Source organism: Phyllostomus discolor, chromosome 11 (genome assembly GCF_004126475.2).
Source record: "Phyllostomus discolor isolate MPI-MPIP mPhyDis1 chromosome 11, mPhyDis1.pri.v3, whole genome shotgun sequence".
Taxonomy (NCBI): Eukaryota; Metazoa; Chordata; class Mammalia; order Chiroptera; family Phyllostomidae; genus Phyllostomus; species Phyllostomus discolor.
Window position 1 is genome coordinate 77,692,105 of NC_040913.2, and position 23,434 is coordinate 77,715,538.

Sequence of the window (23,434 nt, forward strand, 5' to 3'; positions counted from 1 at the left end):
TGGAAGCAACTTTAATGTCCAATAATATGAAATCAGCTAAATAATTCATAGATGTCTATATAATAAAATACCATATCAGCGGTTTTCAACCTCCTAGATCTCAGGCCCTTTTATATTCTTAAAAATCATTAAGGGCCCCAAAGAGCTTTTGTTAACATAGGTAACAGCTACCACTATTTCCCATTTGTAGAAATCAAAACTGAGAAAAAGTTTAAAATATTTATTAATTTGCTTAAAAATAGCAGTAGTAAATCCATTACATGTAACGCCAATATACTTCTCTGCACCCCGCCCCACCACCAAGCGAGAACAGTGACGGCCTGGGTTCAACAGAGAGGCCGGACCCGCAGGTCCGCTTCTGCGTCCAGTCTGCTTCCACGTGGCTTCCATGTGCCGTTCGGGCTAAGCGCACGAACAAGGACTGACCTCACACAGGCGCGCAGTTAAAACAGGAAAGAGATTTCAGTAACTAACCTTTCCAGATAATTGTAGGTATTCTTCTTTGAAACTACATCCGACTGGACAAGCGTTAGTTTCTTATAGATTGGCTGCAGTGTACAACCCGAAACGACTTTTTTCATACTCTGCTTTGTTGTGGTCCTCTGGTCCATCGTGCACTTTGAATGAATCTTTTACCACGCATGACTTTGTAAGACCCTATGTCAATCCCTCGGAAAGTACAGGTTCACTGGGTCATGCACAGCTTCTGCATGTTGACAAGAATCATCATATAATGTAACAATAAAAAATTCACCTTACCACCTCATTAGGAAAGTCTGTGTTATGGGAAGCTGTCAAACTCTTGGTAGCAGACATAAGTTTTTCAAAATTATAAATTTTGCTAGAAATCTCAAATTTTATCAATGGCAACAAATAATCAGTTTTCCTTGAAGTGAGAGGCTGATTTTGTTCCGTTTGGAAAGGAAATGTCCGCCAAACGCCCAAGTCTGAATGACCAGTCAGAGTTCCCCATCAGCCATTGTCTTCAGTAAAAACAGTGTTTCGTGGGGGGAAAAGCAACCAATTCAGCTCACAACTCAATCAGTCAAAGCAGGGCTTTTCCTGGAGAAGACCCTCATACTCTGGCAGCAGAAGAGCTTTATGCAAACTCGCACTGCATCACGCAGAATACTGGAAAGGACTGAGAAGTAATAAAAACAGTAATTTAGTGCCACTGCTTTGCTCTGCACTAAAGCGCCAGTGGTTTTACTCACTGCCCTTTGCACCCTCGTTTCAAACATCGACATAATACAGAAGGCAGATAACATCTTGGTGGCCCCCTGAAAGGGTTGCAGGGACTCCTGATGGCCAGCAGACCACACTTAGAGGGTCACTGTACTGCATAAAGCCACAAAACAAGATTCTGTGGAAGACTGTTTAATGACAAAAATGTCCAGCATATATACAAATGAAATATAACAAACAACATGTTTATGTTTCACTCTCTAATTTTACTTCTAAAAACAATCTACTATAGAAAAATGACAAAGCAGAAACGACCAATAGAAAAGTGATTATACAAATTATAGGATATAAGCCTGTAGCTGTAAAGAACAATGAGACCAACAGACACTGAATGGAAAGGGCTTCACAGCGTATTAAGTAAAAAATCTGGTGCAGAAAATTGCATATAGCATGATCTCATTTGTGTCTAAAAAGGTAAGAATGTGTATAGCTCCCCATGCAAAGGCCTGTAAATGCAGAACAAATGACTGAAGAACTACATGGCACACATACAATAGAAGGCACCTTCTGGTTTAGGGCAGGTATTGGGATGCGAGAAAATAGGAGTACGGGCACTTTCACGTTTTGAGTATAACTTGAATGTTTTACAAAGAAAATTCTTTCATGCATTTTTCATGTAACAAACTTAGAAAAAGTGCATAAAAAGTTATGGTGAATGTCATAAAGCTGGTGGGACTACTGGTGATTTTTCTTTTCTTTTTTCACTTCTCTGGATTTTCTAATTCTACAACAATCATGTGTTTCTTATGTATTAATGACAGTTATTTTTATTTACAAAATTCAAGTAAGGCCACAGGGTCAACTGCTTAAAGCTATATTACTATGGTTTACCCAAATTAGTATCACCAGTACGGGTTTTAGATATTTCAGTTATATGTGCTACATAAGTAGATTTTAGAATCAAATTCTGACATCCTCAAAAAATAGGGCAATTAAATAAATGAAAGCTTAAAACAGATTAATATATATATAATCTTTATAACATTCAGTATGATGGACATTTTTCAAATTGATTATTTTAAAAAACAATAGAAATCGTGTAGAAAATACAATTTTCTTGTGCAAATTGGTCTCCTTTGCTATATTCTCTTCCCCTATTTACATGGAAGCCCAATGTTCCGCCCTCCTGAGCCGGGGCACGGACAGCATCTAACAGTGTGGAGACGAGCACGGTCCGAAGACGGCAGAGACGGCTGTGAAACCTCTGTGTTTCTTCCCGTGCGACACGGACTCGGGGTGACACAGGAGCGTCCTGCACCACACACACATCAGCACACGGCGACTGATCCGCTGCCTGCACCCCATCACCACCGCACGTGGCACTCCCCAGACTCACGCCTGCAAGAGACTACAAAGCGCCGCGATGGCCGTTTCTCGGAGCAACCCTCAAGGAGACCCGCTCCGAGCCCCCCGGGGCACTCGCTCGCACGACGCAGGTCGAAGTGAACGCGCACACGGCCGCGGTGAGATGCCGGCTGATTGACCGACAGGTGAGTTTTACTTGGAGATCAGAACAATGTTTAAACGGAAACGTCATCCCCCAGGCTTTCCAGGAACGAAATACAGCACCTCTGCCTCAGTCCAGCAAGACGAACATCATCCTTCTGGCGGCTGCCACTCTAGCCGAAGAGACCCTTGTTTTTGGTTTTGGCCACGGACTTCTTGCTCGTGTCGGACAGGGTCACGCTTCCTTTGGCAAACCACGCGGGCAGTCTTCTCTGAGAAGTTTCCGATGGCGTCTGTAAGGAAAACGAAACAGAAAAGGCATATCTGCACCGTTAAAATGTGCCAGAAACGACACTAACACGTTATCAAGTATGTACCTGCCTCCCTTCCCTCGCCAAGTAAAACAAAAAAGTGAGACCTTTCAAATTCATTTCTGGATCAGAAAGTACATTTAAGAAAAGAGATACAAAAGTCGCTCGGTCAGTAATTTGGGCAATTCACTCGCCATCCGGCTGTGCATTCTTAGACACGCGAGTGCGGCCGCTCAGCTGGGAAGGAGAGGACTAGGCGGCGTTGCGGGGCCCTGTCCCCCGCTGCGTGTGCTTCGGGGTGACCAGAACGGCGGGTCTCACGTTCGGAGGAAGACGGCTGCCTGGGCACGAGTGTGCCCGCACGCGCGCACAAGCCCGCACGCGCGCACAAGTGCACTTGCACACCCAGAGTGGTACCAGGCATCTGAAAAGCACGCGACTGCCGCATCTGTGGCGGCAGAGGGACTGGCGAGGGTTCCATCGTCAGTGCCTCGCAGAGGCGCTCAGACACAGGAGACACTAAAACAGCTTCGCCGAATAAATTTTAGAAGTTGTTTTTCATTTCACAGACGTTTAGAGAATCTGTTAAAAACCAGAGATCCACTGCTGAGAAAAAAAGACAGACACACCCGTACACAACACTGCACGAGTTCGGGGGGCCACGCCCCACACGAGGCGGCAGAACCCCAAGTCAAACGTCTCTGAGAAAAACTGTTTTCAGAACCAAAGGCAGTGGTTGTGAACTAAACAATCCACATGTGAAAAAAAACTAAATAATTTTAGGTAGGTAAGGGTTCCGTAAGCCTAAAATGGTATTAATCCGTGTTGTCTCAGTTTGAGGACCAGATGCTCAAACTAGATTCTCACACTGACACGACAGAGAGGTCATTCTGACATCCGACCACCGGGGAACCCAGCCGAGTTACTGTGGTTACTGAAACTGTTTGAAGGGCTTTGTGATGCGGGGGCTTCATCTAAGGTATCCTGTCCATTAGCCTAAGGTACAAAAGTATGATTTATTCCATTTCAAAAATGAAGACTGTGTCTATATATTCTTCATTAACTGCTTGCTACTTTAGTGTGTTTTCTATGTTTAAAAATGGTTTCACCTGGCTGGCGTAGCTCCGTGGATTGAGCACAGGCTGCAAACCAAAGCATCGCAGGTTCGATTCCCAGTCAGGACATGCCTGGGTTGCGGGCCATGGCAGGCCATGGCCCCCAGCAACTGCACATTGATGTTTCTCTCTCTCTCCCTTTCTCTCTCCTTTCCCTCTCTAAAAATAAATAAATAAAAATAAAAATAAATCTTAAAAAAATAAATAAAAATGGTTTCAAAATATTTAAGGATGGGGGGAAAAGTAAAAGATCCTTGGCAAAAAAACTCTAAAACTTATATTTGAGAAAGGTAAAAACTGTTAGTTGTTCCAGCTTAACAAAAGAAATCCAGTGTAGAGGAAAGAACTATGCCTACTTCAGCAAAAGCTTTTAAAAAAATGGTTAAGATTTAAGATAGCAACTGTTCTCCCAAGTACCTATTTCCTCACAGGGAAGAGATCAGATTTATTATAATGTCTGCCTTAGAAATAACAAACATTAGGGATATAAAGTAACACAGATAAAAGGCATGTGGGTAGACATAAAACTGGCCCAGAAATAATCATTCTTCCCTAAAGACCTGAATATCAAAACCCTGCACAGCCAGGCAACTACCATTGCTCACAATTAGAGTCTGACCCCGGAGTGCATTTAGAGGAAGGAAAACAGTTCAGATTATAACAAAGCCAAAAAGTAACACACAGCATGAAATCTGAACAGTAACAGAGCAGAGGAAAAAGACCTAAGTCCTGTTGTAGCCAAATGCTATGATTAAGCAGGGACTTTGAAACCAGACAGAACCAGGTTTAAGTTCTAACTGAGTCACTTGCTGAACGTGTGACCTTATGCCTGTCATTTAAGCCTCAGTTTCATCACGCAGAAAATGAGGTTGACAGCACATAACGTGACTAGATTATTTGGAGAATTAAATAAGCCTATAGGTGAAATATCAAAACACATTCTGATTTATTCATGACCCTTACTAATTGGTAGCTAATATCATTTATTACCCTGAAAACACTGAATTTTATTGCCTGTAACATTTCTACAGAGTATGATCTTTGGCATTTTTCCTAAAATGACAGTAACGATCTTATTTCATGGAGAAAGGGGGAAGGCTTACTCAAACTGACTGTGTCTCTTGAGTCTCACAGTAAGTGTCTGGGGGGCTTGAAGTGGGACGTCTAGGTCCCCTGACAGAAGCCTGCCAGAGACTACTTCCTTCCTTGTGGAAGGCGAAGGTTCCAGCAATCCTGATAACATTTTAAGGCCATATTTACATCTTTTTGATACTCTAAATCCTATTAACAAGCTATTATCACTAAGCTGAGCATATAAAACATTACATTAACTCATTAGCTGATTGTATGTGCATATATATGTAAGCAAATAGAGAAATATGTATGTTATATTCATATTTAATTTCATCTAAAACAAAGATATATCTAACCATTAATTTTTGAGCCTAATCTATTTGTCACAAAACGGTTACTCAATTGACTCTACCTGTAAATGTGAATCTGTAAAGAGGTCTTCTGTTTTTGGATCACTGGGTGGCTGATTCCAAGAAGTCAGTGAACTTCTGTGAGTCTTATCCTGCAGTGAAAAAGCACAAGGATGTCTTCCATCAGTCTTTAACATTTTTATGGCGTACAAAATAGTTCAGCATGCACTATTTTCTTTTTTTAAAAACTATGCCTAAAAAAGCAAAGCTTAAGAAAATTCTTATTGTAATACTACCATTTGCAACAACATGGATGGATCTTGAGAATATCACATGAAGTGAAGTAAGTCAGATAGAGAAAGTCAAGAACCGTATGATTTCATTCATATGTGGGATGTAGAACTGAAAACAACAAATGAATAAGAAAAACAAACAAAAACTCACAAACACAACAGTATGGTGATGGCACAGAGAAGGGGTGGAGGAGACATGGTAAACAGTAAAGGGGGTGAAATATATGGTGACGAAAGGACTTTGGGTGCTGAACACACAACACAACACACAGATGATGTGTGATAGAATTGTACACTTGAAACCTGTATCATTTTATTAACCAATGTCACACCCAATAAATGTAATTTAAAAAATTATGAAAACTATTACTCTGAAGTATTGAAGATTAATAATATTTCCCATAGGGCAATTTTTTTTGAGTGCCTTAAAATAGTTTGTAAATAATACTGTGTATTTTAATTTACAATGAAACTCAGTGGCAGGGCAGGAAATTCTATCTTTCATCTCTGTCTCTGTCTCTCTGTCTCTCTGTCTCTGTCTCTCTCTCTCTGGCAGTCAAGAAAATTAAAAGGAAAAAAGTAAAACAGGAAGAGAGGGTTCTGGAAGACAGCAGAAACACCAGCATAATTTTTAAAATTTCTATGAATCCCAGCATTAAAACAGAACTAGATAGAAAAACAAAAATTCATCCTCTACATTTACACTGAAAGAAAGTTTAAAGGTATCCTCAGGAAACCACCACTATAATCATGTGAAAACAAACCACCCACAGCCGAAGACCTGCATGGTACAGCATACATAGGGGAGAAAGCAGAGGCAAGCAGTGAGGTGCCTGAGAACAGAAAAGCCCAAAAGAGCCCACAGGTAGACACTGGAAAGCATGACAGACTAATTTGAGAACAGTGCCTGAAACGGGGGCGGGGGGGGGGGGGCGGTGGTTGCAGGGCTCTGAAAGAGGTCTACAGCAGTCCCTTAAGTGGCTACAGCAGCTGGCTCCTATGAGCTCTCCTGACCAGGCCATGCCACCTTCCAGAAGCCCCCCCACACACGAGAACTGCTGGGGTGAAACACCCAGCCCAAGAGGGACAGGCACAAGAGCAGCAAAGGGCAGAGGAAGCCCAGGTGAAACCGGCAAAGGGGTGTGTCTCATAAAGCCAGTTTCCCTCTTTTGAACAGGCACAAAATAACAGGAGAGAGTTCTGTGCCCTGCGGAAAACTATCCCGAATCACGCCTTGTTCTGAACATGCAGGAAAATTAATTTCACATGAAAATGAGCAACAGCAAAGGTCATGACCCATAACCCAGAATGGCTTTCTAAGATGCAGAATAAAACTGTAACCTCTCAAAATGAGCTGAAAAACATTAAGAAAATGACTCAAAATGTAAAAGAACATTGTAAGGTCAGAAAAACTGAAAACTGAGTGGAAGAAAAGCTCAAGAAAGAATTAGAAATAAGAAGTCAAATTTAAGAAAAGTTTCCTGAAATACACAAAAACTATCAGAAAACTTTCTGAAATAAAATATTTACACATTTAAAGAAGCCATTGTGTGCCTCTGTATATTAATTCAGAACTACAAAATATCGAGATATAACCTCCCTCCATTAAACACAGGCAAGACTGGGCCTCTATATTAATAGCAATCGCCATAGTTATAAATCTAACAACACATCAACTAATTAAAAACAACTTGTCCTGACATTATTCTCTAATAGAAGCCTCATTATGATAAGATGAGCCACACGAAGGTATTCAACAAGGTCAGGAGAGACGACAAATGTTAACATATGAAAGATCCTGAAACTAGGCCTCCAACAGACAGTACTGAAAAAGTTTTCTATACCAAGAGACAGAAGAAAAAAATACCTTGGCTGGCTCACCGACCTCTTAATCTACTTCCCAGCCCCCCAAATCCTTGTTCTCCTAAATTGGGGGAAAAAGGCTAAATCCAGTACCACCCACCCACCCAAAAATCTCCCCACTCTGTTGCTGGCATCTGATGTCATTTCAGTAGAGGAAAAGCAAAAAAGTGATGCGTGGTTAAAATAATACTTTACATGACTGTTGCTTCGATATTCAGGAAAAATGAAAAGTTACACCTTTTCCTGTATTAATAGGTAAGAAGTTGTGGAGAAATAAGGTCTTAGACACCTGGTCCAGACTTCAGAAATAACAAGGCTGGGAACGGAAGCCACATTTCACCAGCACCACCCAACCTACATTGTCTTTAATGGCCTTCTTATAGCTAACTCAATTATCAACATAATGTAAAGAGTTCCAACAAATCAGATTTCATTAGGTTATCTAGGAAAGAATATATACAAACCTAAATGAAGTACACAATTAAATAAGACCAGTTCTCTGACTTCTAAGCTACTGAGAAAAGGAAACCCTATAAAGATTACTTTGGAACTGGAATGAAGCTCTTCATTCTCTACTACAGATACTGTCAACCACTTACCACCATGCGGAATTTATCATCCAGTAGGAGCTAAAATAACTTTTTAGTTAATTATTAGTTTTCACAAACATTCATCACACAGTCATGTAGTTTTAAACCTGGAAGATATTGAAAGCCAATTTTTCAAATTTACACAATCATTTAATAAAGTTGCATTGTCATATAGTGTTTTCTTCACACCAGAAACAGAAAAGTAGTTTTCAAAGCATGTGACTTTAATAAAATGTACTCTCTAAAATAATGCTAAATACAGGGTCTTTCTCTGATCGTGCAGGAAATGCACCGGGACACACTCAGAACCACGAGCTACAATTCCTCTGTACCAGGGAGAGCGGTTGTGACGGCCACAAAGTGTGATGACAACAGCATGAAAGACAGGACGGTTTGGGAGGTACTCAGAATTGGCTTTCATTTTCATTAAATACATGAATTGTCATATGCTTGAGCCAGTATTAATTACACCTATGAAAGAAGGATAATTTCCAGGCAATATAATATGAAGTAGAGAAAAAGTTTAAGTTAACATTCTACACAATAAGCTAAAAAGACAAACTATATTCACCTTTTCTGTCATTTAAAAATCAACTTTCTGGGCTCAAATTTATGAAAAGCAACAGAAATACAGCACAAAGATTTAAAAAGTAACACTGTATCAGAACTTACAGCAGTTTAAAAAATACAGCATTTTAAGTGTTAGAATATGCAAATTGAACACAGTGCCATTTTATGAAAACTGTACATACAATTAACACCTTGCCACCAGGGCCTGCCTCCTCCTTGCTTCTCTTAGAACTTGAACAGCTCTCTTCGGAGTTGGGAAAACATCTCTTTTTGTTGGAATCACACGCAGGCTGGTGTAACAGTCTGTTGTCACAATCATTTCCCAGGATCTCAATTGCCATATGGATAAGGTACGTGTCGATGTTTTCAGGAACAAACATTCTAATTAGTTTAATTTTGCTCAACTCTGTAAAGGATGAAAAAATAAGATTTAAAAATAAATTACACACAGATCATCCTAGAAAACCTATGAGCTTTTCTTAGCTATGAGCTGGAAATGGGGAAATGTCTTGGAGAAAAAAGGGTGGAAGGTGGCCAAGGTGGCCAAAGAAAATGTTCCACTTGCAAAAGCCGCCAGCCCGATGGAAATGGGAATGGGGCACAGTGTGCGCCTTGCTCCTGCCCCCCTCACCTGCAAGATCAGTGCCATCAACTCTGCATAAATTATGTTTCACACTGTCTGCGAATCAAAGCCACCCTTCCCAGAGCTGTTTCTAAAGGAATTGTGTATGCTGCGAATTCCATCAAGTTTTTTTTAAATAATTTATTCTTAAAATAGAAGCTAATCACACTTGTTAGTAAGATGCCAATAAAAAGAATCCTTTCTATGGATAGTGTAGCTAACAAAACACTGTTTAAAATGCGTATTAGTAACTAAATTAGTTTTCTGGGAAAGGTATCTTATTTTCAGAATCAAGGAATTTTTAGCTTTTGTAATTCAACAGAACTGATTCAGATGGTGTCGGTCTCTTCAGACCTTTACAGATGATATGCCAATGACCATTATTTATGTCTCAAGTGCTTTCTTCCAAGTTCACAGTCATCTGCAATTCTCTGGAGTATGGTAAAACTAAACAACTTAGACCCTATTCGCTTGTATCTTCATGTAACTTATAAAACTGGTATCAAAACCTTTCTGATACTCAATTCAAATGAACAATCAGACCAAATATTTTTAAATGACGCTCTGAAAAGGTGGTCTTTCAATTACTACAGTTTTCCGGTTTATATTCTTCTTCCTAAAGTTCTTATCTTGCTTAGGACCTCCCAAATAAAACTGCAGGTTAAGAAAAAAAAACTGATGCTAATTGAAACCTTGGAAAGATAAGATTACCTCTAAATAGAATAAAATCAGCAAGGTGACTATCATATCTATCAACCAAACTAAAGTTTTATTTGTCCCTTGGTCATAATGCCGTACCAATAGCACTGAAATTCCGTAAATTTTACCACGTTATCATTTTTAATCATCTTCTTTTGTATGTATCTATCAGAATTTACTTTGCATTCACTTTCATTTGTCTTCAATTTTTCTTTGGAAAACATGTTCTGATGAATATTTTTCTGAATACAAATATCTTTCCATCTTTCTAGATTCCCAAGAAGTGAGGTTACTAGTTCAAAGGTTCCAACTGTTGATACATATTGCCAAATGACCTCTGTAATCATGTTGTCAGATACAATAACCACTAGCCACATGCAGCCACTGAGCATTTATAAAGTGTTTGGTTGGCTAAATGGCTGAGGAACTCAAATTCTTGATTTTAAGTAATTCTAAGGCAAGCATGCAGCCCTCAAATATGATAGAAGAGCAATTCATCGACAACGGACCTCTCCATTTGGAAGCATGCAGTCTTAATGCACAGTGATGAGAAACTGTTATTTTATGAATTTTTCATTAAAAGCTTAATTGAAAACTAAAAATAAACCTTAAATTTAAAAACCGATGCTTGATTCAGTAATCAGAAAATTTTTAAGTATGTCTGGCACAAATTGGGTATCTTCATTTACTTTATTCCAGTGCCAATTCTATGAAAGCTAAATAGAGACTAAGTATTTCAAATAAAAATTTACATCAGCATTGAGATATGCTGTGAATGCAAAACACACTCCTGATTTCAGAGGCTTGGTACAAAAAAAACTCAATAATTTTTATGTTCATTACATGTTGAAAGGGCAGTGTTTTTAATATACTGAGTTAATTAAATTATATAATTATTTTTACTCTTTAAATGTACCTACCAGAAAATTTAAAACTGCATGTGTGGCTCACACTGCATTTCTTTTTGTAGAGTGCTGCTCTGAATACCCACCCACTCAGGTTTCCCGGTGCTCAAGCCAACTAACACTCTACACTTTACAAAATTCATTTTCTTCTGTGGGTATTTAAATATTGGATAAACAAACTATACACCTTTAGTTTCATCAAACTACAAATGTAAAATTTAGAAACCAATTTTTGGGGTACATCCACACAATCTTGTCCTATCACAGCATCATTGGCTAAATGAATTTTTTCTTCATATCATTCAAAGTATTTTAATACATGGGGGACTTCATGTATCTGAAAAAAGTTGTCTTACAATCATTTGAAAATATCCTTATTTAAGTGCTTTTTACATTGTCCTCCTATTTATTTATTCATTTATTTATTTTTAATTACTTTATTGTTGTTCAATTACAGTTGTTTGCATTTTCTCCCCGCACCTCTCCCCGACCTGGCTAAGCGAATTATTTTGAAATGAAAAATAAGATATTTTATTCCAATTAAGACAATTTCTTTCTTTTTTTTTGAAGATTTTATTTATTTATTTTTAGAGAGGGAAGGGAGGGAGAGAGAGAGAGAGAGAGAGAGAGAGAGAGAGAGAGAGAGAGGGAGGGAGAGAAACATCAATGTGAGGTTGCTGGGGGTCATGGCCTGCAACCCAGGCATGTGCCCTGACTGGGAATCGAACCTGGGACACTTTGGTTTGCAGCCCGCGCTCAATCCACTGAGCTACGCCAGCCAGGGCAAGACAATTTATTTCTAAAATTAGAATGCCTTCCTTTCATAAAATTATGATGTATAAACATTTGCCTTTGGTATTAAACCACTATTAGTGATTTAATAAATATACAGCTGTTATACTGTAATTAGAATATAATTTTCAGATATAATTAGAAAATTCATATATTTACTTACACATTTCTATAAGTGCTCTTTATATTTTTATCTTAAAGTCATCCCATAATATACATATGCAAATAAAGTGGCATCTAACTTTACAGATGCACATTATTCTGCCCCAACTTTCCACACAGGTTAGGTGCGGAAACCAGCTATTGGAGAGCAGAATAAGCAGCCCAGGCAGCACTAGAGCACTCTGCTTCAGAAGAGATCACATCACCCCTACTTCCGTGGCAGGTCCCTTGGAAGCCACCCCTAATTTCCCAGGCACAAGCACATAAACAGGAGAAGGAAATTATTCAAAATATTATCCAGATACCTCATTAAATATCTTGCTTCATGTATTATTAAGCATAGTTAGAATTTCAATTCCGTAAAAGAAGCTTAAAATTACATAAACATGATAAAACTAAAAAAATTAAAAGGTACAGAATTCCTTTAGCTATTAAGTTTACCAGGACAAAAATCCACTTAACCAATTAGATATAATTTATCAATTCAAATACTCTATTTTTAGGTTTAAGATTATGCCATAATAAAATATAGAAAATTCTAAATTCAGTATTGTGTGGAATTTAAGTGCCAATCAAACTTGTTCATTAAAACACCAAATTATGGAATATGACTGCAGTTTAAAAAAAAAGATAAAAATAACATCTCTGAAACATTAATACACTATGTATATCTTCATTTCTTATTATAATTTAGAGCACATTTCTCCAATAAAAGAATAGTTTTTTAAGGGGGCAAAACAAGAATTCAAAAGTGCAATTTCACATCGATAAACGGTATCTTACAGGCTGTAAGTGTACAATCGAATTTGTACAGGCTGTAAGTGTACAATCGAATAAACTAAAACCTGCAGCTCATGGTTCTTGCAGTCGTACCTTGTCTCAGCTTTGGCTCTAGAAGCAAATGGCAACAATGTGCTTTTTCACATTATATGTACAACATGCATATAGTATATTGACAGAAAATGAAAAAGTGTTTAAAAATATTCTACATTGTTTGTGGAATTTCAATGTAATATTTATCTCTGAATGAAAATTTATGTGCAGGAAGTACACAGTGGTAAAGACAAACGTTTTAGCTAATGTTTTAGTCACTAGTGATTAAGCACACTTTTCTCATCTACCTGGTATTTGTTGAATCAGCCTGCGCAATTATAAATAGAGAAGCTGTCATGTTCATATAGTCTGCTTGATTTTAATATATCTTAATTTGAAAAGTTGTAACATAAGAAATTGAAATTTCTAAACTCAGAATGTAGAGCGTACTAGATACAGTAGAGAATATTTAAAGATATTAGATATATGAAGACAGTAAACTGAATATAATTCAGTACATTTATTTTACTCATCACTTAGAGGTCTATAAACCCAAATCCTCTATCTGGATTAGAAACTGCGTATTTCTTTGTTTTAAACAGCTGGCAGCACAACCTTAACATGGCGGAGTAAGAAGAAATACTGCCGTCATTAACTCTGACGTGGTATTAAAACAAGGTGCAACTCCCGAGGCCTTGGGCTCCTATCTCTGAAACAGGGCGGGAGAAGGAAAATGAAAATGTAATGGTTTCCTTTCCAAATCAAAAATCCTGTAACTTTACCACGATATGATTTAGAAAGCAATTAGCAGCATCTTGATTCTTCACCATAACCCAATAAAATAGATGCTGTCAGTACTTGGCCAAATAATAGAATCTTAAATCTTCCTCTACCATTTTCCCCTGCCAATAATGAACTGAAATGAGAACATCCATTTTGTCATTCAAAAATATTTGCCCAAGATTTCTTCAATACTTGATTAAAAAAACCTGATATAATTATAACCTGCCTGAATTATTGAAGTTGTTTGTATAAAACAGTTTTGAACCCCCCCTTCTGGTATACTTATTTATTAATTTTGTATTTTCTGAATTAGCTTCTAGAGAGACTAGTATAATAATCATAAAAGGTATATTTAAGGAGGCATCAGATCTAACCGCCTGCCTCTTCCATCCCCATCGTGCTCACCACCGCTGCCCCCACCACCCCCACCACCATGTACGAAGCACGGCTGTCCCTGGTTATGGGTGGGAACTGGTCTCAGGGCCCTGTGCTCTGGTCCCTTATATACAATGGTGTAGAATCTCCATATAACCTACACATGTCCTTTCCTATACTTTAAATCATCTCTAGATTATTTATAATACTAACAATGTAAATGCTATATAGTTTTATACTGTACTGGTTAGGGGTCAACTTTTCTGGAATTTTTCTTCAAGTATTTTCAACCTCCAGTTAGTTGAATCCACGGATGTTAACCCGCAGATCCAGAGGGTAATGCACTTACCAAGTGCCAGAGCATTCTGTGCAGTATCTAATTATGTCTCCCAATTCTGTATCTAAGGCATACATCTCTCCCTGTTTTAGAGAAGAAGAAACTGAGGTTTAGGGAGACTGGGTAATGTGCCCAAGTAATGCAGCTCTGAAATGGTACAGCCAAGACCTGAAACGGATCAGCCATTACCAGAACCTTTGCTCTTATTAGTGAGGCTAACACCACATCTATCAGTCTTCAGGATGTAAGGCAGGCACTTCATGGCCATACCACTCTGAACGTGCCGGATCTCTCCTGACCTCGGAAGCTGAGCGGACTGGGGCCTGGTTAGCACTTGGACAGGAGGACTTAAGGAAGGCAGCTAAATGACAGCAAACACGATAGTCAACAGGAACAAGCTGCCTCTGTCGGAAACTACTGCCTACCATTCACCAGCTCATCAAAGATACACATTTCTCCGAGTCCTGAGAGACAATATGTACCAAGGTAAAAAATTCCAGGGGATTACAATCAAGAAGGCATCTGAGGCTTTGACTACTTCAGTTTACACTGGTGAAAGAGGAATATTATACAATCACAACTGTAATCCTACAAAGAGATTCCTGTTTTCCTTCCTCTGCCTTAATTTCTAGTAAAATGGCTGCTAAAACCAGAAAGACTAGAATGTGACCAGGAGAGCTGGCTAGCTTGCTCTTAAGGTGTTTCACAGCTAAATCACCTTGAATTTCTTTTATCACAGTCCAAGACTGGGCCCTCTAATTTTCAGATTTAGAAATCTAATTTAACCTCAATAAATCCATATTAACCACGTTCACAAAATGCCAATTTGTTCACACAGATAAGTACCCACTACTGCAAACTTTCCCTGCAAACAGCTCTACATGAAAAACCAAATGATGACCTGAGAGCTAAGAAGTGACAGGGAAGCAGAATTTAAGATGGTTCTTCAAACAGTATCTTGACAAAAGTTATCAATAAGCCCTGAATATACTTGAAGTCCCATTAGCCAGGATTAGAAACTGCGTATTTCTTTCTTCAAACAGCTGGCAGCACAACTCGAGCATGGTGGGGTAAGAAGAGAAACTTGCATCCCTGGAATTAACTGAGACGACCACTGCCCAGGCCCGCCTGTGTGTCTCCTGCTCCTGCGCCTCCGCAGCTGACCTACGGGAGGGGTGGAGGTGTTTGTTCTTTCTGAGACCTTCGGTCAAGTCTTGCTCAAGCCTAGAATTCACGATGCCTTTTAAGGTGACTTGGATAGCTTTGTTCTGATCAATTAAGTACAGTACTGATTGTGCTTTTAAAGGGTGATCTCATTCCTCTTATTTCCAAGTGTTTGGGGGCAATAATATAGTTATTCCTAAGTGGGAAAAAATTTGAGATAATAAAAAATTAATGATTTGCACTGTAACTTTAGAGATAAGCCTTCTTGTATGTGTACTGCTCAGTCCTAATAGTCTGAATAAATTTATCAGATTTATTGAATTATTAACATCCTGGTTTGTATTCGTACATTTAGGAGGAAAAATGCTCTAGTGAACCTTGTCTTTATTTCTGTAAAAAATGGTCCATAATTTAGCCCTGGCCAGGTAGCCCAGTTGGTTGCAGCGTCATCTCGGTCTGCCAGGGTCACACGTTCGATCCCTGCTCAGGGCACATGCAAGAGGCAACCAGTGAGTGCACGGGTGGGGGGCATAGACGGTGGATGTTTCTCTTGAGTTCTCTCTCTTCCCCTTCCTCTCTCCCTCTCTCTCCCTATCTCCCTCTCCCTCTCTCTCTCTCTCTCAATACATTCAGAAAATGGAGCATAATTTTTAAATAAGCATATTACATATTTTCTGCAGGGCAAGCCAAGTGAGCACAGTCAGAAGAAGAAACCCTCCTCCACGGGTCTAGAGAACTTGGTCCACGGCTTCGAGGTCACAGTGACGGACATCGCTGACTATAGAGATGAGAAAGGCTGGGCAAGTGAAACCAGGGACAAGGAATCAGAAAAATTTAGGGAAAAACTAGGAGTCAGTCAGTTTGGGGGGATGAATATAGAGAAGTGATGAGGTAGAAATTAAAAAAGAAAGAAAGTGTATTCTTTCAGGATGGATACGTAAGTTGTAATCTGAAGCTGAAAAGAAAAACAAGAATTTCTAAGACTAAGACTTTCCCCTGAGTGCTAATGGGAAGAAAGATTGTTTTTCTAAAACAATAAAAAGCCTTATAAAAGTAAAGTTTTCATAGTAGCATAAAGGGTTGATGTTGTTAAACTAAAAAACATGAGTGGACTGCCTGATTATTTCATCTGGATCCCATGATCATCACCTGAGTTGATGGGGGGGTTTCGAATGACATCAGTAATAATCTTCTGAACCTCTGGAGTCAGGCCCGCTCGCTGCACATCGACGGGGTAGCCAGCTTTCACCGCCTGGGACAGGTGTATGCCAACTGCTGCGAGAGGCAGAATCCTGTTCTCAGCCACACTCTTCTACGGAAAGAGCAGCAAAACAACCAGTGAGTCCTTCTGAGTTTCCACTGCACAGTATGAAAATAAAATGTCCTAAACATTCAGGTAATAAATGTTCACTGACCAATAAACAATGTGCTAATAAACCTTCACAGAAAGTTTTCATTTTAATAAACAATTTCTTTAAAACTACCTACAGAACAGAACTCCACAGATTCTACTTTTTAAAATTACTATATTGAATAAAACCAAATCATCCAGCATTAGCTAAGAACTCAGTCCCCCTCCCCCTGTAATTATTCACTTGAGAAACCCATCAGTGGCAGAGAGCAGTCATTCTGTGTTAAATCTAAAAGCTGCCACAACCTCTGAAAATACAGTAAAACTGCAATCCAATATTCTATATATTTGATGTAATACACAGTGCTTTAGTTTCATGAATTTCCAAGACAACAAATCCTATAGTGTTCAGTGATAACGCAGGCCCCAGATGCACTGTATAAAAGGTTCTGGAGAAGATTTTAATAGGCATTTTAAATTGGCTTTATTCATAAAGTAAAACAACCCACAGTTAAACAAAGGCTGTCATTATGTGCCTGGCATTGAATGAAACATCAATTTAGGACAATGTTACATATTTCTGTAGCTTTTAAACAAATGTGGCTCCAAATCCGCTTCAGATATATATTAGATAAAACATTCTTTTAAACACTCCAAGAGTTTAGTAATGCAGCTCTAAATTATTTTGTAATACTCTCTTTTAAAAACCCCGAAAATCTGAATTTGGGTGGTATTTGTGTAGCTGTTGACACTCTCACAGAACAGGGCCATTAGAGCCACATTTCCTCCCCTCGCCGGTAGGCTTTAAGTTGCTCTCACCGGAGGCCCACCCTTCCCACCAGACAGTGCGCACCATGTGTGAGCTAACATCGGGTTATTCGACACCAGGCATCAGATTACCTAAAACTAATTGTATGATTGCTCCTGATTAATTAGTCCCAGGCAGTTTAGTTCTGTGGTTAACTGGCAAGACCGTCTCAGACTCCTGGGAGCAAGAGATAATTACACCAGGATATCACACAATAATATTCAACCAAGTAATAGCAAAAGAGATAAATGAAGACACACTGGTGTTCACATTTTTAACCATGAACATGAAATATGACACATAAAACCTCACAGCATGGCTGAGTACCAGCATGCACTTCACTCAGAAAGTTTGAAGGCTATACCAAACTTTCCTAGAAAGTATGTTCAGCTATACCACACATACACGGTAACATTGTGCATATAAAAGCATAATTAACATGTACATTTAAGTTACTATTTAAGAGGCAGAACTTAAATTTTTATTTATCATGTAATTTGCTTCAAAAACAGCACAATGGAATTATCTGGTTTCCTATGTAATGGTTTTTATACTTTTAATTAAGGAATTTGACCATCTATGAACTATTGATCCTTATTTACATTGGACCTTCACCAGGATAAAAAGTGTGTACTGTGGCCTAGTGGATGAAGACACGAAATAGGAAAACCGGGCACTGGACCATACAGCCTATTCTAAATCAATGTATTGTCGAGAGGAATTGAAGTTAGTTCAACTGGAGCCACATTGTCTCCAGTCCCCTAAAACAGACTCTCCATTGTGTACAGGGTGGGACAAAAGTAGGTTAACAGTTGTCTATATGGAAAATAATATAACAGTTAATAAGTAATAATGGAAGAATACGTGTTGCATGTACTCACAACTGTAAACCTACTTTTGCTCCACCCTGTATATTACAAAAAATACTCAACAGCCTAAGGATTCATGCCAGAACAGTGAAGAAGCATTAAATATGGCTGTTTTTCGCAATAACCAGGTTGTTTTCAAGGAGCATCAGGCATGGTTAAGAACACAGACCAGTGCATCTTGGAAGATGCGGAGCGAAAAGAAGTCTGCTGAGTACACAGGCAGGCGCACACGTGAGCACACATACACGTTTCTGTGTTTGCTCTTCACCCTGTTCTGCATCTTCCTTTTTCAAAAAATTTAATGTATCTTGTAGATTACTTCTTATCTAGCTATATATACACTAACAGATTTTTAACTATTAATCCAATTTAAAAAAATAGTCTTAAAGTGTGGCTGCTCTAATATCCCTAAGCTATAAATGTGTTTACCAGGACCTCTGATATAACCTCTATAAGATAATCCTGGTCAAATTATACTTGTTCTTTTTATCTTTTTACTTAATTGACAGAGGTAGGCTTAGCAGAAAAAGAAAATGACATTCTGTTCTAAAATTAAATATAAAACGAAAAATATTGTAGAATTAGAAGAAATTTATCCCGCATCACAACTTTAGCAATTGAAAAGCTGATTAAACATATATCTGGGTAAATTTAAAACTCCCCCCCAACACGAGAGCAACACTCACCAAGGGCATCTGCCTGTCCTGGAACAAGGAGTAAGTGATGGCAGCGGACGGCGAAAGCGAGCACTCTGGGCTTTTTGCCACCGGATTTTTCTTCGGCTCCTCTGGAGGTTTTGTACTTGAAAAGAGGTCTGTCTGCAAAAGTTCACATGGAGCACAAATGGTGAATGATAATAATATCAGTATAATGACAGAAAGATATCTCTGGGACCAGTAGGCACCAGGGCAAAAAAACAACACATATAAAACCTCTATGGAACAGTCAAAAATTCCCTTTTTTTAAGGAGTTCAAAAAGGGTTTTGGTGGGGGTTTTTTAACATATTGATTTAAAAAGGTAAAATAAGGCTAAAGGAAATAAGTTTTTAATGCAATATTTGTAATAATAAACATGGTTGTAGAACTATAAATTCGTAGTCTTCCCTTTAGCCAATAAGAGGGAATAAAAAATGAACTATAATGTGGACCATTCTTTCTTTAAATAGCAAGCCCCCTAACCCCCTGGAAGTGAATGTTAAATGAATAAATAAAAATAATTAATATTCAAACTTAGACACTATAACCACAAATTCTGCTAATGTATCTTAAGGGAAAATGTCATAACTACATACATATGGTTAAAAACATCTATATAAATGCCAGTTCTTGAAGCATTACGTAAACCCTTAAATATGATTCATTAAGACATTTAAAAGAAAAAAGGGAGAAGGGATTAAAAAAGAAGATCAATAAAGAAAAACCAGAATTACTTTAAAGTCTGAAAGAAAGGTAAAGGTTGAGTGACAGTTATGACAAAATTATATGATGTAGGGTTCACATAAATATACGAAGTTTCCCTCCAAGATGCCAACTTTACCTCCCAAAATGTAAGAACCAACACTAGATTAAAAAATTAAATCCCACACCAGCCCACTCTTCCCTGAACAGAGAGGGTGCTGCGGACCAGCGCCCGGCACCTGAGCAGCTGCCGCCCAGCGAGCAACGCAGACGCAGACGCCACCACGAGGCCCACGGGCTCCAGGCTGTTTCTGGGCAGCCCAGACTTTCAAAGAGGAACGTTTTTTATTAAATGAGAATAAAGTGTTTCCATCTGAGACTTTAACACAGTCACATTTGGCCTTCCATTTCTGGGAATGCCTAAAATCAAACTCCATCAGCCAGATCCCTCAGGTGACAGTGCAGCCTACACCGGCAGACAGCGATGGAACACCCCTACACTGAGGTCTCAGCATGCGACCACTGGGGGTTACATTGGCAAGGACACAAAAATTCAGGATTTATGGGGCAAAATCATGAAGTCACCTGTAAAGGTGTAACTAAAGGGTTTAGGAACATCAAAACACTTGGCAAATTAATACGAGAGCAGTGATCTCAAGAAGGTAGGGCTAGAATGTGATACTAATAAGCAAAAAAATCTAATCGAATCATACTCTATGTAAATAAAAGACAATGTGAATGGAGAACAATCAACTGTGGAAACACATATTAAAAAGTAGGAAAGGCAGAAAAACAAAAGTAGGTTAATGCCTAACCAAGCACTGTTCAGATGAGCAGTCTTGGCTAACTAGGTTTGAATATTAGTTTCTGTGGCAAGTATTGCAGTACGTGAGAATGCCTCAATCTGCCTTTGCCACTGAGAGACTATTTAAGACACGCCCAGCCCTGGTCAGTGTGGCTCAGCTGGCTGGGGCCTTGTCCCATACACCAAAGGGTTGGGGATTCGACTCCCAGTGAGGGCACATCCCTAGGTTGTAGGTTTGATACCCGGTCAAGGTGCGTACAGGAGATGTACCACTCAATCAATATTTCTACCTCACATCGATGTTTTCCTCTCTCTCTCAAATCAATACACATATTTTTAAAATTAAAAAAAAAAAGACACTCTCTGAGTTTCCCTTGCTATATTCCAGGTTCACTGAACAACGTTCATCCAACCTGGAGAAGCCGCCTCCCCATCCACCTTCTTCTATAGAAGAGAACATGCTGGTTGGGTCAAGTGAAACTTTCCGGTTGTATTCCCACTACAAATTAATGAATTTGCATTCTAATATATACACTTTTATTTATATACACACACACACATACATGAAACTGTGTTCACAGAGAAAGATAATGCAAATCTACTCCCTAAGACACAACTGTTCTTTGGCCAGACAGAGGAGACCTTCAACGTGGCAATGATGAGGACGGAAGCCCCCGCCGAGACCACGGCAAGTGCTCCAGTGTGGGCAGCCAGCTGGGCTTCCCCGGAAAACATGCATTCTGTTTTGATGCATGTTTTCTAAAAACGGCAGTTCACAGTTATGCTAAGGTTTAAAAACAAAAACAGATATGTAACACCTGGCTATGTTTTATTTAGGTGAATTACATGTTCAGAACATCAAATTCCCACCCTTAGCGTTGTTTGATTGGAATTACCTTCTAAGTTAATGTGAAAATAGAGCCCTGATTCTTCTGAAATATGCAAAGCAAAATGCCAAAAGTTTGAAAAATACTGTTTTTTGGGGTCAGATAACGTAAATTCTAAAATTAGGTATCAAGCTCTGGCTGGTGTGGCTCAGTGGATTGAGCAACAACCTGCAAACCAAAGGGTCGCCAGTTTAACTCCCAGTCAGGGCACATGCCTAGGTTACACGCCAGGTCCCCAGTTGGGGGTGTGCAAGAGGCAACTGGTTGATGTATCTCTCACACATCAATGTCTCTCTCCCTTTCGTTTTCCCTCCCTTGCCATTGCTCTAAAAATAAATAAATAAAATCTTTTTAAAAAATTAGGCATCATATATTTAATGATGTCATACAGATGAAAAGTTAAACAGAAATATTTCTATTTTTCACCAAGGAGTACACCAATATTCAACTAATAAAATTTTTAATTAAAATTCCTAAATCATAGGATATGGATAAAAAACTAAATTTCCCAAATAAAAGCACATGAATATTCTTTCTCATATATCTATATGTAATATAATGAACCACAGGTAAATAACCTATCAAAACAATACCAATATTATTCATAAAGGGACTAGGCTCTTCTTTAACTTTGTAAGTCAGTCTATTACAGGTTTCATTATGACTACAGTATGTTGTTTCTACCTACTCCTTATGTATAGTTAAAAAAATAGTTGTCTATATCTTTTTATGCTTTTTAAGTATAAACTATGCTTAATTGTCAACTACGAATTCATCTCCGGAGGCGCTGGACATTTTAAAAGCGTTATAATTCTCACCAGAGGGGAAGGTGTGGGGGAGGTAGAAGAGGGCTAAGAGGGAATAAATGGTAATGGAAGGAGACTCAACTCGGTGTGGTGCACACACAGTACAGTGTACAGATCGTGAATTACAGAAATGTACACCTGAGACATATAATTTTATTAACCAATACCACAATAAATTCAATAAAAAATAAATAAAATAAAAATAATAACATTATAGCTCTCATAAAATGTATTTCTACAAAATGATTTTAACTTATTTTTCCAAAATAGCTATCTTAATGGGTTTAATATCCATGTCCTCATATTTGTAATTTTTGATTTGTACTATGACAGCATTTAAGTTTTGCTTCAAAATTTTAAAATATTAAGAGCTTAATGAAAGTGGTGAATAACAAAGCTGGCTTAAACACTAAGGTGTATTAATTTATTCCTTTAGGAAATGGTTTCAATTTGTAGAAGAGTCCAGGCATAATTCCTAACCACCAGAAATTAAGTCATTTTCTCTATCCAGCAGGTTCAAAAGTGTTTCATACCTATCCTCTGGAGCATTGACTTTTTCTGTCCTACTTCAATTTACCCTTCTGAAGAGGGTTGGGGAGGGGTAAGTCTTTCATTATTAAATAAAACCACTAAATCAAGAAAGAAGTTCCTACCGTCAAGTGTCCAAAGAAAGAAAAATTATTCAATTACCACTGGCATGGTGTTCTTTATCAAATTGTTAAAAATTATCACTTCATTTTCAAAATATCCAATATGACATATATGAAATTTGCACATGATACCTTATATGAGTATAAAAAAATTTAAAGTTGTCAGTGATATTCTGTATTAACACAGGGACATGTTACATACAAAAAGCAGAGTTTTCTACTTAGAGTTAGAAAATGATCTCTAAGATGGGATCCGATCGCCTGTGCTGGAGTCTGCAAGTGGAGTTTGAAGAAAGAAATCCAAACAATCCGGTGGAAATGTCATATGTGGTGGAGCAAGAAGAAACATGA

General features: G+C 38.5%; 1 protein-coding gene across 11 annotated transcripts in view; it reads right to left on the reverse strand.

The window, feature by feature from the left end:
- Window positions 1-205: 205 nt before the first annotated feature.
- The window catches only part of WRN (WRN RecQ like helicase), a 126,872-nt gene continuing 103,643 nt past the window's right edge, over window positions 206-23,434 (reverse strand). For 8 of the 11 annotated variants that reach the window (XM_036011642.1, XM_036011639.1, XM_036011641.1 and 5 more), the window contains 5 exons: window positions 19,224-19,355; window positions 16,659-16,821; window positions 9,040-9,263; window positions 5,604-5,693; window positions 1,933-2,984 (listed from right to left, as the gene is read on the reverse strand). In XM_036011642.1, coding sequence (XP_035867535.1) covers window positions 2,865-2,984; window positions 5,604-5,693; window positions 9,040-9,263; window positions 16,659-16,821; window positions 19,224-19,355 — 729 coding nt within the window. In that variant the 3' untranslated portion in view covers window positions 1,933-2,864. Of the gene's footprint in view, window positions 2,985-5,603; window positions 5,694-9,039; window positions 9,264-16,658; window positions 16,822-19,223; window positions 19,356-23,434 lie in introns of all 11 variants that reach the window. The other 3 variants (XM_028526900.2, XM_028526899.2, XM_036011637.1) reach the window with 3 other exon arrangements.